This window comes from Pyrgilauda ruficollis, unplaced genomic scaffold (genome assembly GCF_017590135.1).
Source record: "Pyrgilauda ruficollis isolate IOZ18807 unplaced genomic scaffold, ASM1759013v1 scaffold3, whole genome shotgun sequence".
NCBI classification, from domain to species: Eukaryota; Metazoa; Chordata; class Aves; order Passeriformes; family Passeridae; genus Pyrgilauda; species Pyrgilauda ruficollis.
This window is the reverse complement of record NW_024524377.1, coordinates 5,234,125-5,250,782: the sequence shown is the minus strand read 5'-3', so window position 1 is coordinate 5,250,782 and position 16,658 is coordinate 5,234,125. Positions and strand designations below refer to the sequence as shown.

At 44.0% G+C, this 16,658-nt stretch overlaps 1 protein-coding gene across 1 annotated transcript; it reads right to left on the bottom strand.

Annotated features, from left to right (window-relative positions):
* Nucleotides 1-74: 74 nt before the first annotated feature.
* Nucleotides 75-14,869, bottom strand: LYPD1 (LY6/PLAUR domain containing 1). The gene is made up of 3 exons (XM_041473437.1): nucleotides 14,733-14,869; nucleotides 13,540-13,677; nucleotides 75-310 (listed from the first exon to the last, which is right to left on the bottom strand). Exons 1-3 carry the CDS (start codon nucleotides 14,782-14,784, stop codon nucleotides 75-77), a joined length of 426 nt encoding a protein of 141 aa, XP_041329371.1. The 5' UTR covers nucleotides 14,785-14,869.
* Nucleotides 14,870-16,658: the final 1,789 nt, after the last annotated feature.

The window sequence follows — 16,658 nt, the reverse complement described above, 5'->3', positions numbered from 1 at the left end:
CTTTGAAGAAAGAAGGATGCAGAACAAATTGTGTCAGGGAAAAAACCAAACAAACAAACCAACTTGCTTGAAGTTTAGCAGTACAAAAACAACAGAGCAAATTTAAGGAGCAGAAGAGTGGTTGTCATGTGTGCCCTGGGCACCACAGCAGAATTCCCCCTCTTCTTGGGCCGGGGTCCATTGCAGAGGGGAGTGTTGCAGCAGCTGATGCAGACGGAGTTGACCTTGCCAGGGGAGCAGAAGGACTGGTAGCCGGCGGAGGCGATCAGACACGCGGCCGAGGAGGCGCAGGACTTGCGGTACATGATTCCTGTGACACACAACAAAGGTTACTGCGTTTGAGGGGAACGCTTCACAGCAGGATTCCTGCTCAGAAGCAGCTGCAAACCCAGCTCACATCCCCAAAGCACTGCTGGTGCTCAGGGCAGACCCCTCAGCAGTGACAGCACCAACAGCCCTGCGCTGCCGGGGCGCCACGGTCGCTCCGCCTGGGATTTCTCTGTAGTTCGATCCTGGTTGGAACCAAAAATATTACAGACTTAATTTGCATAATGCATATCAAATGATGCATTTTATAGCTGGAATTCTTCATCTTTCAGAATAAACTGTTTGAATAGCTATAACTGAAATGCAATTAGTGAGAAAATTAGTTTTGTTTCTATTGCTGAACATGTCTGAGTTAAGGTGTCTAAGTAATTACAGCTTTCTAGGCTCTTAATTTGTCTTTTGAGAATTTTTTTTCCTTTTCTTGTTCCTTTGCCACACACAGACAGGTAACTAGGAGTAAAAAGAGGATGATTATCAGCAAAACTTTCATCCTCCTCCCTCCCCTTTAAATTTTTTTTTTTGAAGAAGAATTAGAAGTACTTTTCCAGGTAATCTCAGTTCTTGCTTATCTTTGAAGTTTAATACCCTCAGTAACAAAAATTTCCATTTCTATAGAAACGTCTTTCTTGAGTTGAAAGTCTTCCCTTTTTGAATGTAATTTAAGGTAATTTTAATTAATAAGCTAATTTCTAATTTCTCAGATTGTTTTTAACTGAAAAAGTACATTCTGACGCATATACTTTTAGCTGCTATTTTAACATGGTTTATAAAGGCTTTGAAATACACAGTTGTATTTTCTTCTGTCACAGTGGAAAATGGTTATGGCAGTTCCCCATGCCATTACTCCAAAATTTTCCTGCAAGTGATACAGTAGAAATTTTGTCTTAGAAAAACACACACATAATAGAAATAGATAATGGATGCTCGCCTGCTTGTAGTTACAAACAGTAGTAGGGATATTCCTAAGTATGATAAAATCACTATTCTTTTTAAATACCAGATTTTCAAAAAGTTTTTAGTTTTTTCCTCCTGAAAAGCAAGGGAACAGGATTCCCTCAGAGAATGGTGCCTTTGCAACCTGTGGCATGGTCCCAAAATGTCTTTAAACGCACAGTGATTGAGACTTTTTTTGGAGGGATTGAGGAGGGAATATGACCCTGGTGCTGGATGTACAGTGCCTGCGGATATTTATTCAGTCCCCAGAGACTTAATAACCACTACAGCACCTCCAAAGTCCAGGGGAAATCTCTGTCATTTGGCATCAGCCACTGCACCTCTGAGTGCTGACAGTAGCAGCAGAACACCCTTTCTTTGGGCTGTGCTCAGAAAGAAGGATTTGCTGTCTTCAGAGACTTTTAATTAAAGCAATTCTTTTATACTGTCACAACACTGCTGCCATCCCAACAGTGCAGGGGTTTCCTGGTTTTGTGTTCTCCCCCTGCAAATCTCAACTCTGAAATGTGTTTTTAGGCTATCTATCTCGTTGAACTTATGAAGAGAAGCCCTCAAGTGAGTGTTAAATCTTCCTCTGTCTCCAGTGAGCTTCAATCAATCAACACAGCAGGTAGAGCCTTTTCTCAAGAAGGAAGAGGAGCTGTGGGCTGTTCTCCCTGTAACAGCAAAGGCACACAGATCAAGCAATGCAGTCTTTATTACTACAGTTTGCAAAAAGAGGGGAGTTCTGTCTCTGCTGACAAACCACTGCTGTCAAGGAGCCTCAGTGGTGCTGCCACTGATCAGCTTTACAATACCAAAATCTCAGCTGATGTTCCCCAAAAAGACCTGGTGCTTTGGCCATGTTCCTCCTGCAGTCTTCCCAGAGCAGAGGCAGATATGACCCTTCCCATGGCTACAATTAATGCTTTTCCTTCCCCTTCTCTCTTGAGAAAGGACTCCTATATTCAGTTAAACCAGGCACAATGGCCTGATCTCACATCTCCCCATCACAGATTATTTCCCTGAGCAACAAACACCCACCACACTCAGCCATTCCTCAGTCTTCCATATGAACAGCAGTGAATGTGACCTTCCCCTCAAAGACCAAGCCTCTGAAAAGCTTTTGACTCTGGCAGATTTCCTTTTCCCATCATTTTATGGATCACTCTCTTCCTGCTGTTTGCTTTTCACAGGTTTCCTGCAAAGCTCTGTTCACAACTTGAACTAGTGATTTATTAGTTTGGATAATTTATAGTGTGGAAATACCACACTTTGCACTTCTCCCATTGATTAGGAGACTAGAACTGTTCATTGCTGTGAGCAATTAGATGATGCCCTCTGAGGCATGGTTTTCACCAGACAACTCTAGGAAACCTCTCGTGCAAAAAAATCAAAGTCCTGCAGCTTAACTCCACACGTTTCCAACAGATCTGTTCTTCAGGATCAATCCCATGGAACAATCCTGAGCTCCTTTTGAAGTCAAAACACAGTATTTCAGCAGAGACTGAAATTTTACTACTCAGAGTTCCATAAACAGATGGCCCTTGTTCACACCTAAACAGGAAGAATAATCTGACTAGTAGCAAAATCCTCTTGTAACACTTCTCCAGTGGCTTTTCAGTAAATGCCTTACAATAGGAAATTTCACACCCAAATGATTGTTTATTCCCATTCCCTGTTCTAGTCATCTAAATTTTAGAGAGATTTTTTACTTAAAAAACTCAGCATTTCCATCAGGTTTTTAACAGCTCCTTTGCTAACAACATGCCCTTCACATCCAAGATTTTTTCCCTTTGAGTACTGATAGAGTCTCTTGATCTCACAAACCAGCTGCTGTCACACTAAGTGCTTTTTAAAAAGCATCAGGTATGAAGCAAACTTGCTCAGAATAGAAAGGCTGTGCTCTCTCTCTCTCTGGTTCTGCAGTATCTTGACAGGAAGACACAATGCAAACAGGCACAGAAGTTGGTGGGAAAAGAGGGGATGTTATCACTGCAGGTGTGACATTTTTAAAACACTTGTGCTGAGACTTCACTTACTCCTAAACCTTCTTCCTATCACAATTCTGGTAGGAAATACATGAGTACAACTGACTTTCGTGATCTGATGGCAGGGACACCATCTCCTCACTCCAGCAAACAGTTCAATGGCCCCCAGTAACTTCAGCTCACCCCCTGAGCTCAGCCAGGTCAGCAGCCTCCTCTCTGAGTGAAATCCTGAGATCTCTCCTCAAACTCCTCCTTTGCAGCATTGCTGAGCCAGTTCCAAAACGATCCCCAAGATCTCCCTGAATCATTTGCCACCAGCAGGCTGAACTGCAGACAGTTCTTCAAAGTGGTTATCTGCCTCATAAGACTCATACCACACACATAACTGCTAATTACTGGGTATTCTTGCCTGAGCAATCAGCCCGATGCCTTCATTAACATATCACCCACAAAAATAATTGCAAACCTTTCTGGAAGCTTTTCTTCTACCTCAGATTGTTCTGAGTCACTGGCTAAGCAAGAAAACTTCACTTTTTACACTCTGCTTTTGCTGGGATGGGGTCATTCCCAGCTACGCACCCTCAACAATTAAAACTAGTGATCAATTAGCCTATTTACGACTACTCAATTAGTATATTTGTTGCCCAATTACTTGATGGATGAATACAGAGTAATTTGTCCTTTTTCAGGGATTCAGCAGACCCCCAACAACAGTTTAGTTATTATAAGGATGTTTTACTGTAAAGGACCTACTACTGATTTTCCATGATTTTGGCTTCAAGGTTTGTGGGATGCAGATCAAGAAACTTCAAGAAAAGAGGGGACACAGCTGTGTGATAACGAGATTATATCCCACACTCTCTCCTGTCACATATACCTACAACAGGCATGTTTGTTTACAGGGTTTTTTTTAAAGCAGATTTGGGCTTAAATTTGGCATTGAAATTTTATTTCCAGACTAAGCAACTTGCCCATGGTTATGCCTCTCTCTGCCCCACAAGTCATCACATATTTAGACAGTGTCAAGGCCCAAACTTTTATTTCTGCCTTATTCCTTGCAATGAAGGGTGGGTGTAAATCTTTAGGCTTTTCTATAGTTCTTGCTTGCAATATTTATTTTCTCAGTTGGATCCAGTCTAATCCTGTGCATCTGCACCCTGGCACTGTTTTGTCCACACAAGTGCATTCTGTCTTGATTTTAACAAACTATTTGAGCAATAATTTATTCAAATCCAAAAGTGAGTGTTCTTTCCTCTACCCTGTCTGCACAGCCCAGTGCATTTCTCTTGATAACAGCTTAACTTGTTACTAGGACAACCAAAAAAGGTGACATCACACCTACTTCTTACACTGTGTTTGTGCAGATGGCACCAGAAGATCCAAGGTTTTTTCTCTTACTGATTGAAAAGAACCCTATTAGACACCTCTGAGTCTTCCGTTCTAGGAGGTGCAGACAAAAAAGGTGCTGTGTAAGCATGACTCTCCAACTTTTAAGAGCCAAGCACCATCCAAGCAGTGTGCAACTTCAGTTTGCACCTGTACTCTCAGGAGTGTCCTTCAGCAAAATGCAGAGCCAAGACAGGCAACCAGGGTTATCACCTCTGAGATCAGTGACCTAATTTCAAAAAAAAGCCACCTTCCCACTCCTATGATGACCCAACTGAATTTCTTTCTGCAAAGGCACAGCTCAGCAGGAAATCACAGCCCTGTCCTTCACCCCAGGACCTGGTGGCCACAAACCCCTGCTCTCTAAGCTTGCCTCAGTCAAGTGGGCAGTGTCACTGTGCCCAACACCGAGCTTTCCAAGCCACACGTTCTCTGATCTTGTGGGCTGTCACTGACACTCCACTTTTTTAAAGAAAGCTTTTTATAAACAGTTTTATTTGTGTATTTTCTATTTTATATGTATATAACCAATTTCACAGGCACAGGTGTGAAAGTCAGCCTGGTGCAGCTCACTCCACAAACAGTGCTTCAGCAAAACCCCCTGCACGTGCTCTGAGCAAAGCTGCCACATGAATCTTCTGGAGCTTAGAAAGAACTCTGTGTCCAGCTAGGGCCCAGCACTGAGGCATCCTTGAGCCTTCTCAAGGCTGCACCAGGTGCTGGAAGCAAAAAAAGAGCTGTAGAGAAGTTTTGTATCTTAAAGTAAGTGGCTGAGAAAGCCAGCAGGTAATCAAGACAAGTTTGAGGCGTACACTTACAATTTTGACAGAACCTCCACTCAGCTCTTTTAGATTGGGTGTTTAAACCTTGCCCATCTCTTCTAAGCAAAAGGTAGGAAATTGGCCAGCAGTGGATAATTCACAGTGTAGCACACAGAACTCAGGAGAAGCCCCCCAAGACTTGTCCTAGCTCTTGTATTAGCATAAATTGCACAGGATCTGTTTGGGTGTTCTCTTAATGTTGTTGCTCATAGAAAAAAGTTGATGACTGTGCTTATGTACCAATATTCCTTTATTTGAATATCCTGCATCGTTCCAACTGTCTTATTTCACCAAAACTTTCAGTTTTCTGCTCTTGATGAATCTGTGAATTTTCCCTTTCATTGTGCATAGACTTGATGTGTGCTCTGCTGAGCCACACTTGCTTTGTGATTTCATTCATATATTTAATTCTGTATTTTTTTTCCTTAAACTGTCCCTAGCTTACCCTGCACTCAAGCAAAATTCAGCACCCAGTAGGACTTACAAAAGCTCTTTTCTGATGTCTGCCAGGAAATAAAATGAGAACTTATACTTGTGCAAGAATAACATGTAAACAGGCGAACATCACCTTCTGTGGAACTTAAAATATAAATGTGATTACTTTTGCATTTCACTGTATCAGTAATGCTACAAAAATTTGGTTCAGTCTATACACAAATAGGTGTGCAAATTATGTTTTGTAATTTCCGTATTAGGTTTTATGCCCATCTCTTTATGGCTTCAGTGGTTCTGCTATGATAATTATCGGTTCCTCAGCTAGTACCTGTTCACATACATCAAACAGTGACAGACTCCAGAGGTCCTATTGTGATTTGCTCTTTTCTAGAGAAAGTGATTATAAATATTCTATCTAATAAGGTCCTAAAGATCGTAGAAAGTGGCTGAATATTGAAGAGCAATCAATCATTCATTGAGTTTGTGCTTCCCCAAAAAATTGCAGTTTTAGTAAGATCATGTTTTTATTGGTTTAAAGTATGAATTAAGCTTCCTCAGCACACAGACTTTCAGCTGTGGCTTTAAGTTCATTGTTACAAAAAACCCTCCCAAAAACCCAAAACCCCAAACAATTTGAGCAAATGTAAAATATAATCATATCCAACCATGTCCTGTTAAGTTTCACTTCACACTAATTCTTCTTATCCTTGTGAACTCCAGAGAGAAAGTTGACGAGACAAGTGGTTCAAATAATTTGCACCTTGCTAGAAATTGTATCACAAAATTTTCTAATCACCTTGTAAACAGCTACTTAAATACTGTGAGTTACCACGGTTGGTGTTTTCCAGACCAAAAACAACACCAAGGAACTACAAGTATGTGACTTGAAATCTGTTGCAAAGCTATGCACACACTTCCTGATTTTTAATCTTCTGTTTTAGGACTGCAGCTATTTCATCCTGGTCCTCCCTTTGATGCATTCCATAGACAAAACAAAAGCATATTCATGCCTTTAGGTTCTTAGAGAGTATACAAGTCTATTAAAAATAAAACAAACCCAGCCCTCTCTGCCCCCCTGCAAAATGGAAATAAACCACCTGGTTCACTTAGCATATTGCCATCACGATTGTGTATGAAAACCTAATATCATCACAAATCCTCCATACATTTGGCACTTTTAAAATGTCGCACATTTTTTCAGAAACTAACAGGAAGCTTTTGACAATGGAAGTCTGGCCTCATCACTCTCCTTGACTCTGACCCTGACATGACACCTTGCAGAAATGAAGTCAGCTCAGGAGAAAACTGGACAATTGCCGGCTGACAGAGGACAAGGGTTTAGATTACCCTGATATCTTTTTGTAAGTTGTGCCTTCTAATTCTGGTGCTGGAAACGTGACTCAAAATGGTGTTGTTAACAACAAAAATCAAATCACAAAAAAGTCTTTGTCACTGCTTGCAAAGCTGAAACATGGCATTAAAATGCTTAAAAATGCATAGGCTGGGAAAGTGAAGTACAGCTGCTAATGGTGGTGTTATCAAATATTTTTTAAAGCCACAGGAGGCTGCAAATGAGAGATCAAAGCTCAGCTTTCACCTGCATGTCTAATAATTCTTTGGTTTCCTACTGTTCTCATTCATTTCCCTGCTCACCAACGTGGATGTACAGTCAAGCACTCAGCACACAAACTTCCCAACAAAGCTGGCTCACAGTCTTCCATCCTCTCCTCTTAGCTGATACAAAGGAATCAAGATCTAAATGTTCTTTACCATCAAGACCTAAAGATACTTCATCTTGTAGAGGCAGAGGTGAACTTGGACTCATTGTTCACAATTCTGTATGAGGATTTTTCTTGACAACCCTTACATTCTGAGATGAAGGGAAGCCACAAGCCTTTCACCTTTACAAATGTTAAAGTCACAGAAATAATTTTACATGTGAATAGTCTGGCTGCATCCCTAATTAATGTCCTTACCAATTTCACTGGCATGGCTCAGATGTTGGCACTTGCATGCCAGAACTTTGGAAATTCATTCCACTCTTAAATCTTTAGCTATTTTTATGCTCAGGATTTTACAGCCTCTTCCACTTAGGAGTAGGATTTTCCTGGTTTTATATGGCTTTTTCCAGTTTCAAAGACTTACTGGTAAGCTGGCAAAATCCAGTTTTGTCAAGTTTCCCAAAAAAACCCCATCCAGACTACAAAGGAAAAATGGAAATGAAAACTGTTTGGATTAATTAAACTTACTTGCCAATGTTTTGATAAGGTCATCGGGAGCTAAGAGGAGTGACAGGGTCAGGCTTCAAAAGGGTTTGGAAACACAAACTCATTTGTGTGTGAAATGCAATAGGAAACTCTCAGGGGAGGTTTAAGAGACACAAGGCTGTGGGCACTGTATCATCACAAAATTCATTTGTATATCTTCCATACAAGCCTGAGAAATAAGATAACATAAAAAGCTATTGTCCACGTCCTGTGAAAGATGAAACTCGCTGGACCAGATACCCCATCTTCCTTAAAATAATTCAGCCTTCATCACTCCTGCACTCGCATCTTTGTCATGGCTTTCAAGTCATAAACTGCTTGAACTGTTAACTCCACTGCTGCTTTTCTTTATTGAAAGGCAGTCAGAACAGCAGCTGCTGAACACTCTCATAGCTTCTCCTTAGCTGACACACTCAAGTCAGTGCATTCCATAAGTGGCTGGAAGTTTTCTGAGAAACCCAAAGATTGGAAAAAATTTACAAGTGAGGAAATGGCTTTGACATTTGCGAAAAAGTGTTTCTGAATGGAAATGTATCCACAGATCCAAGTTTTCAACATACAGTACAAATAAACAATGTCCATTGCAGGTCTTCTATTCAATATCAAAAGTGAACTGTGCTTCCAATATCAACATTATGTCTTCATTTCACTGGTAGCACAATATGTGATGTTTTAGGTACCAACTGTCCCATGCAAAATTTTTATTTATCTTTAAATTATCTTTTAAAATTGCCAATAAAGATTTGTTCTATGCTTTGCTTTGATTAAAAAACAAACAAACTCCTCCCCCAACACCAACAAATTCTCTTATGTTGATATCCTTTGACCAAAAAGTGTAGAGGAAAAAAAAAAAAAAAACTAACAAATCAACCACCAATTTAGTAGATGTTTCTTACTGTTGCTAAATGGATACTGGGGATGCAACATCTTCCTATAAAGCTTTAATGCCTACAGTAATTCTGGCAACATTTAGCTTTGTTTACTGTTTTAATCACTTTGTCAATAATTCCCCCTTGATAGAAATATGCAATTAATATTAGTACTAATGGATTCTATACATGAACACAGAATAAAGTATGTGGTTCTGTAATCCTTGCAAACATGAACAACTCAGTCATGGCAAAACCAAGTAATAATTACAGGTAAAGAATTTACCATATCCCAACTCATCATGCAACACAGCCACTGATAAAACAAATTATGGGAAAACCAATACTGGAAAGAGTTCAAAGAAATAGATAAAGTTCTGATTCAACACTGAGATGCTGATCTTGCTCATGGTGTTTCCATGCACTACTTTTAAGCACACAATCACTGCAATTTCTTTAACTACACTGCAGAGTTATAGGCCAATTAAATACATTAAAAGGACCATAGTAAACCAAACAGACAAGCAAAATTTCTTATTGCAGATTATTACAATAATCTGATTGCTTCCCAAGTTGCTTGCAAAAGGAAAAATCCTTGATATTTTACTGGCATTGCTACAGTGAATAATTTTTTTTCCTTGCAAAAGTTAGTAAAAGTATGTTCACAAGTAGATTAGAACAGACAGTGTATTGTTCCAAACATGCTCGTGGGCAGGTTTACTTGCAGAGAGCTCCAAGAAACTGAGACTGGCTACCTCTCTGGGCTGGCTGTCTCATCCCTCCTGCTTTATCCCTCACTGATGTGTTCACATTGCAAGGTTCATTTTGCCTGAAGTAGGTTTTAGGTCAGCCTTTATGCTCAGATAACTCTTCCCCTCAGTAAAAGGCAAGACTACCATTACCAGTATGTTTTCTATGATATATAATATATGTAAAAGCATAAACACACTATACACTCATCTATAGATCACCAAGATGTTTCACTTGATCCCAACATACTGTGGGATTTCTTTGTTGCTACATATATTCTAAAAATGAAGGAGCACTGACATGTCTAATTTAAAAATCTGTAGACTGGAAAGAGAGGGGCAAGTGGGAGCAGGGAATCCACCACAGGTATTTCCACAAGGTATCTGCAAGTAGAATTGTGGTAAGAACTTTGATCCTTTGTCAAACATTCAATTTACACAGTCTTAAAACACCTGCTTATCCAGTTGAAGAATGCACTAGAAACTTATCCTTTACATCAATTTCTGTGGGATAAAAAATTTTGTGGTCTTGAGTGCCACTTTCCATTCTCATCACTCCTCCCTCTAAAAGAAGGCTTTTTTTTTTTTTTTTTAGATTTAATTAACAGATTAATTAGTAAGATTCTTTATCACAGGGAAAATACTGTCTTGTCCTGTATCTCCCACTGGAACAGAATTCCAACAATCATTAAACTTTTTCTGGCAAAAATTTTAAATACAACTCAGCCTTAAGAGAGAAAAATATTTTGCCATTTGCTGCTCAGTTCTCAATTCGCTTTAAGCTGTCCAAAGGAGCAAATGTCTACCTGATACAACAAACAGCTGAGATCAGATGCCTGGTGATCTTACTCAGAACAGAAGTTACTAACACCTGCTTTCCTAGCTGCTCACATCAGAGGAGCAGCCTCTGCTCAGGCTCTGGTTAGGACCACGCCTGGCTGCTGTTATTTCTCACCTGGAGCTGGGACAATGCTCTGAGAGAACCCAGTGACAACTGGAGCACTGAATGTGGAGAAACTGAGGAGGAGTTAGCTGTGAGCAGGCATAAGGAGCTTTGCACAAGGTAAATGGGGAGAGCAGCCCAGGGCTGCCATTTGCCACCGTGGTGCCTCTGGGACAGGGATTTTAATCCAGAAACGAAGCTGAGCCACAGAGCTGCCGTGGCACAGCTCCTGAGCACAGCAAACACTGGAGGAGAAGAGTCCCTGGGCACAGGCTGGGGCTGAGCCCCTGCCAGCAAGACTCCGAGTGGTGCCTGTGCAGAAGGGTGGCTCCCTCAGAGGGATGGTCACCCACTGCCACCCTGAGCTCTGCCTCAGAACACTGCGCTGGAGTTTAAATAAAGTTTGAGATAACTTGGGGCACTTGTCTCACTGACACAGCTGTGTTTTGGTAATGACAAAAATGGGTTAATCTATAAAAATTGCACTCCTTTGACTGTATTTAGTCAAGAGGAAAGAACTCTAATTATGAGACTGTGCTGTCAAATGAATGCAAATTTGCGTCTTTCATTTTCTGGGTTAAAAGCTCAAACTCAACTCTGTTACAAATTAAAATCAATACTTGAAACATTTCAGCTTTTAGTAATAAGCAACAACCAAAAGAATCAGGTTATGAAATATACTGGTAGAAGTAAAATGAATTATTAAATAAAACTTGGGAGAGTAAAGCATTTATATTGCACACATTTAAATATCAATTAGAAATAAAACCAATAAAGGATGATGAACTGAATCATCTCTGTTTTACAACCAATGCTCTCTAAAATTGACTGAGGGTAACAGAAACTAAGTTTGCAATGTAAATTTCATTCAGTTTGAAATAGGTTAAAATTTTAATTTGTTAACTGGCTGAAATTTACAATCTCTGAACTTAAAATTAATAAGAAATGCATTTATAGAAGTAAATGTAATAAAACAGTGGCAACCTGCTATGCAGAGCAAGGTAGTAACCTCCTAAAGGAAAAAAATCCAGGGATCTAATCAGAAAAAACATAAAATTGCACAGAAAAAACCCCCACCAAGCAGTTTAAGAGCTGCTTATTTACTGTATTGCAACCCATTTTTTCACAGGAGTAATGGCAAGTTATGCATCAATGAAAAGAGTTCAAATCTGACTTTTTTGTCTGTGTCTACTACCACATCTAGAGCCCTCCAAATCACCACAACATCCTGTCTAACCTCATGAAAGTGCTACAGAAGCTGTGGTGTGGAGATAGCAAAGCCTTCAAGCAGTCATTTAGAGATACTCAAGATTTTAAAGGTACCTTGCAAGCTGTAACTATCTCACACCCTCACCACCCTTCTCAAGTAAACTTGAAATAAAATACTCCAGCAAAAAAAAAAAAAAAAAAAACTTAAGAGAGACTAATCTTCCTTTAAACAGCTTAAAACCAACTTTTTTTCCCCTACACTGGACAGGTTCTAAGTATTTCATGGCAGTGGTCACTGTGGATGGTGCTACCCAGGATGAAAGAGTGTCAGCAGTTCAGCTATTTTTGGTGCCTAACAATTATTATTTATCAGGACTGGTTACACAGGGACCTGAAATCACCAGCACAGGTGGGACCAGCTGACTGAGGAGGAAGAGGAGTTTGCTCAGCCCAGGAAGCATTGCTGCTGTTCAGGATGGATGACTGCACACGTTTGCACACAGAGGCATCCTGCTGCTCCTGGAGGACTTGCTGGGGAAGGACAGACTGTGACTCAGTCTATATTAACAGCAAAACCCCAAAGCTGTGAGATGGGCATCCCAGAGAGCAGCATCCCCTTCAGGCAGGGTTCTGAAGCCCCAGGCTGCCCTCTGCTCCCCAGGCTTGGCACAGGGGGCACATCCAGGCTGGGGCTGCTCCTCATCCATTCCAATGCCTGACACCCTCTCAGCTGCCTGCAGTGGGAGCAGGAGGCTCCATGAGCTCCAGCTCCCTTCCTGCCATCTCACACTGCCCCAGAGTCCCTAAGAGAGCTCCTGTCTTCTGCTCGTGTAGAGAGCTACAGAGGAGCTTACACACAGCAGTGTAAGGCTAAATCCCAAATGCCTTCCACGATGCTGAACAAACCCCAGCCATTTATAGAACAGCCCAAAAGACAACAGAGGCAAGGTGCAGAATCACAGCTGATTTCCTCTTGGACCCATTGATGTCCTAATATGCGAACTTAAATACTAATTTCAGTAAGGGGGAAAAAAAATCTTAAAAATTGGTATGACAAATCCATTTGTGCCCTTCTCTTCCCCCCTAAATTCCCCCCCACTTTTTAAAAAGAAAACTCTTTCTCCCTTTTACTTGATGGTTGCTTTAGTGGATGAAAGCAAAGATCACTACTACACTTTCCTTCCCTTAAGATGAATCTTCAGAGTATATAAATTGCTTGAGTAAATAAAAGAAAGGAGGGAATTACTAATTTAATGCTCTTCTATCTCTTGGGGAAAAAGCCCATGTAATTAACTGTAATGAGATTAAACTAACTTGTTGTTATTAATTTCCCAGTGCTGGGAAACTATATCAGAGACCCATAAGACTGTGTATTAAGCAGCTTTATCAACATTTGCCTTGCATCCTTCAGTTTGTACACCAGTTTTTAAAGGAAAATGCTTAACTTCATTGAGTTGCAAAGCCGCTCAGAAGTATAAGACATTAAATCCAGTCCCTTCAGGTAGGGACACAAGATTCATATGAAGCTGAACACCATAAATGGGTGGAGCCAAAAGCAACAAATGCTGCCTAAACCAGATAAACAGAAGAATAATTATTAAATTCTTACCAAAACTTTTTTCCATTACTTCTTTCTGACACATATCTTGAACATTCACTGTACAATTCACGATGAACTCCGGAGAGGAGCAGTCATTATTTAGCTGGAACTCCTCACACTGGTAACACTGTATTTGCAAACCCGAACCTGGAACAGATAGGGATTTGTTTAAAACCATAGAATGCTTTCTTTTGGAAAGGAATTTATAGATCATCTCATTCCAAGCCCCTGCCATGGGCAGGGACACAATCTGCTCAGCCGGGTGCCCCATCTAAATAATGCCCTTAAATAATAGCCACAGTATTAAAAAACCAAAACAAAACAAAAACCAAACACCGAAGAAAACCAAACAACCGACACGTGCCAGAAATCTTCCTAATCTTTCCCCCTTCGCATTCGGCTGTTCTCGGCTACTCAACAGCTCAGAGTGTCCCTTTGACAAATATAAAGTAAAACAAGCGTGCCGCCCGCTCAGCTGAGCTGATGCTCCTTTCGCTTCTCCGCTTCGGTGCTGGAGACGCCGCCGCCAGGAGGCGACGGCCACCGGTACCGGCACCGGCATCGACATCGGCACCGACATCGGCACCGGCACCGGCACCGGCAGAGCCCCGCAGCCGCTGCCCATCGCCCGCCCCGCGGCTCCCCTCGGCACAGCGGGCTGAAAGCCGCCCGCGCCCCGCAGAGAGCAACCCGGCTCGTAGATACGCTCTTATCTGTACCGAAGGGTTTACTTAGCTACTAATTAATTACAAATGATTTAATTACTATTTTGCCATGCACAATTAAAGCGGCGGAGCATCCCCCGCCGGCGGAGCATCCCTCCTTTATCATGCAAACGAGGCGCTCCGCGCGGCTCGCCAGCAGCGTTCCCGGCCGTTCCCGCACCCTCGTCCCGCGGCGGGGACCCCGGCCCGTGCCCGCCCTCCGCTGGGAGCGCTGCGGCGGCGGGAGCGCCCGCTGGCACCGACCCACTGCCCGCCGAGGCAGCGGGCGGCATCCGCCGGGAGCACCGCGCCGCTCCTCGCCTCGCCCCGCTGGAGACAGCGGCGGGGGCTCTGCGGGCCGCGGGCAGGACGGGGGTTCCGCCGCCCCGTTCCTTTTTACGCCCAGTAGCCGCTCCGTCGAGGGGCTACGAGGGGACGGAAGCTCCCAGCGCCGCGCTGGCCGCGGGCACCCCCGGGCGAGCGGCGCGGAGCCCTTACCTGGAGCCAGGCACAATCCCCAGAAAGTTGCAGCGAGGAGGAAGAGCCGCATCCTCCCGGAGCCGCGGCCGCCGGGCTGGCGTGCAGGCGCGAAGGGGCATCAGAAGCCGAGATGCAGCGGAGGCGCCGCGCACTTGTGCCGCTTCCCCGCCGCCTCCGCTGCGGAGCGGCGCCCCGGGAGCCGGCGGCGGAGCCCGCCCTGCCCAGCCCCGCGCCGCGCTCCAGCCTCGCCGGAGTTGAGCGCTGAGACTGGAAGAAACTGTAGGAGAAGCGAGGGCTGGGGGGCGGCTCCCCCCTCCCTCCCCCAGCACCATGTGATGCCGGCGGAGCGGGGCGGGGATCCCCGCCAGCCGCCCCGCACCTCGCCGGGAGCGCCTCGGGGACGGGCGAAGTTCAGCGAGGGAGGGGAGCCGCCGCAGCTCCGGCTCCGTCTCGCACGGCGCTGCCGAGGGGCCCCGCGACCCTCTGCCCGCCGCGGCTGCTCATCACATCACATCACATCACATCCCCGCCCGGCTCCTCGGCTCCTCATCTCGGGCACAGACCCCGCGCCGTGCGCGACTCGCCCGGTCCCTGCCGTGTCCCCGCCCGGCCGAGCCCACAGGTGGCAGCCGGGGACTGACGGGCCGCGCCCGCTGCCAGGCGCCGCTCGCCTCCCACGACCGCCCCGCAGCACCCACGACCCCGGGAGGGACCGAGGGGAGGCGCGGCCCCGCCATTCCCTCCTCCCAGCCCTCTAAAAGGGAATTCCAGCGTAATAAAACGCGGGGGAAAGGGCGCGGTGGCCGCGTTCGCGCCGGAGCGGCGCTCAGACCTTGCCGCCCCCGCGGACACGCGGCGGGATGGGCTGAGGCGGGGGAAGCGGGATGAGGCGGCAGGAGGGGAGGGATGGGATGGGATGGGAGAGATGGGATGGGGCGGGATAAGGCGACGAGAGCCGTCGAGGGCTGGGCAGCGCCCGTGGGGAGGGCAGGGCGGGGGCAGCCCGGGGTGCTGCCCCCGCATCGTCCCTGTGGGACCGTCTCTGTGCGTCGCCCCCTTTGCCAGTGATCGTTTCACAGCTCTGCTCCAAGGAAGAGTTAATTAAGGTAAAATCGCCGTTTAACAGCCCCGTGTCACTTCTCCGAACACTGCCCGCCCGTGCGCTGTCCCGGAGCGGGGGCGGCTCACTGGGTACCTCCTGACCCCAGCCCAAGCTGTCACAGCATCCCCTTCCCAAAACCCCCCAGCAGGCACCGTTAGGCAAGAGAAGTTTTATTTACGAAAGATGTTTCAATGAAAATTTCTTAAAAGTTGAAAAAGACGATGCAAGTTTATGGCAGAAATGAATTAAAATATAACAATTTGCACAAAATAGTAACACTGATCATACAATATTTCAAAGATTAACAAGCATGTGCTAAAGAAACTGTAGAGTCTAGAAATACCCCAAATATATCTAGTTTACAATTGCTGTACAAAAAGCAGTTATAAATACTTCACATCTAGAAAAAATACACAGAACCTTTGCAATAGACTCTCCCTTACATATAAACAACCTTTGTAGAAAAAAACAAAAACACCCAATACAGCCCAATCCCCCTGCTCCAAGATATGTTTGAACTAGTACTGGTTAGCACCAACATCTTAGTGTGTCACAAACAGGAGTTGTTGTGTTTTCTTAAAAAACAATTTTAGCATTCAGAATTTGCTTAAGACCAAACAGAGACTAGAAAAGATAACACAGTATGGTACATTTATAATTTGATGGGAAATGAGTACAGTACAGAGGAGGTGGAAGTTGAAAAGCCACGTTGCAGTCAGAAGTGCAGGGTGGTTTATGTGGTTCTCATTCCTACAGGACTCCTGTTTGTGTCAGCAGTGAATTGCTTTGACCCTGATCTTTCAAACAGTTATGTGCATGATTGATGAAGCCAATGCCAGCAG

Excerpts from the sequence above, each read along its gene's own strand:
- LYPD1 (XM_041473437.1), bottom strand. The coding sequence starts at position 14,784 with ATGCGGCTCTTCCTCCTCGCTGCAACTTTCTGGGGATTGTGCCTGGCT. Across the intron at positions 13,678-14,732 it reads GGGATTGTGCCTGGCTCCAG|GTTCGGGTTTGCAAATACAG; the intron begins GTAAGGGCTCCG and ends TATCTGTTCCAG. Across the intron at positions 311-13,539 it reads AGTAATGGAAAAAAGTTTTG|GAATCATGTACCGCAAGTCC; the intron begins GTAAGAATTTAA and ends TGTGTGTCACAG.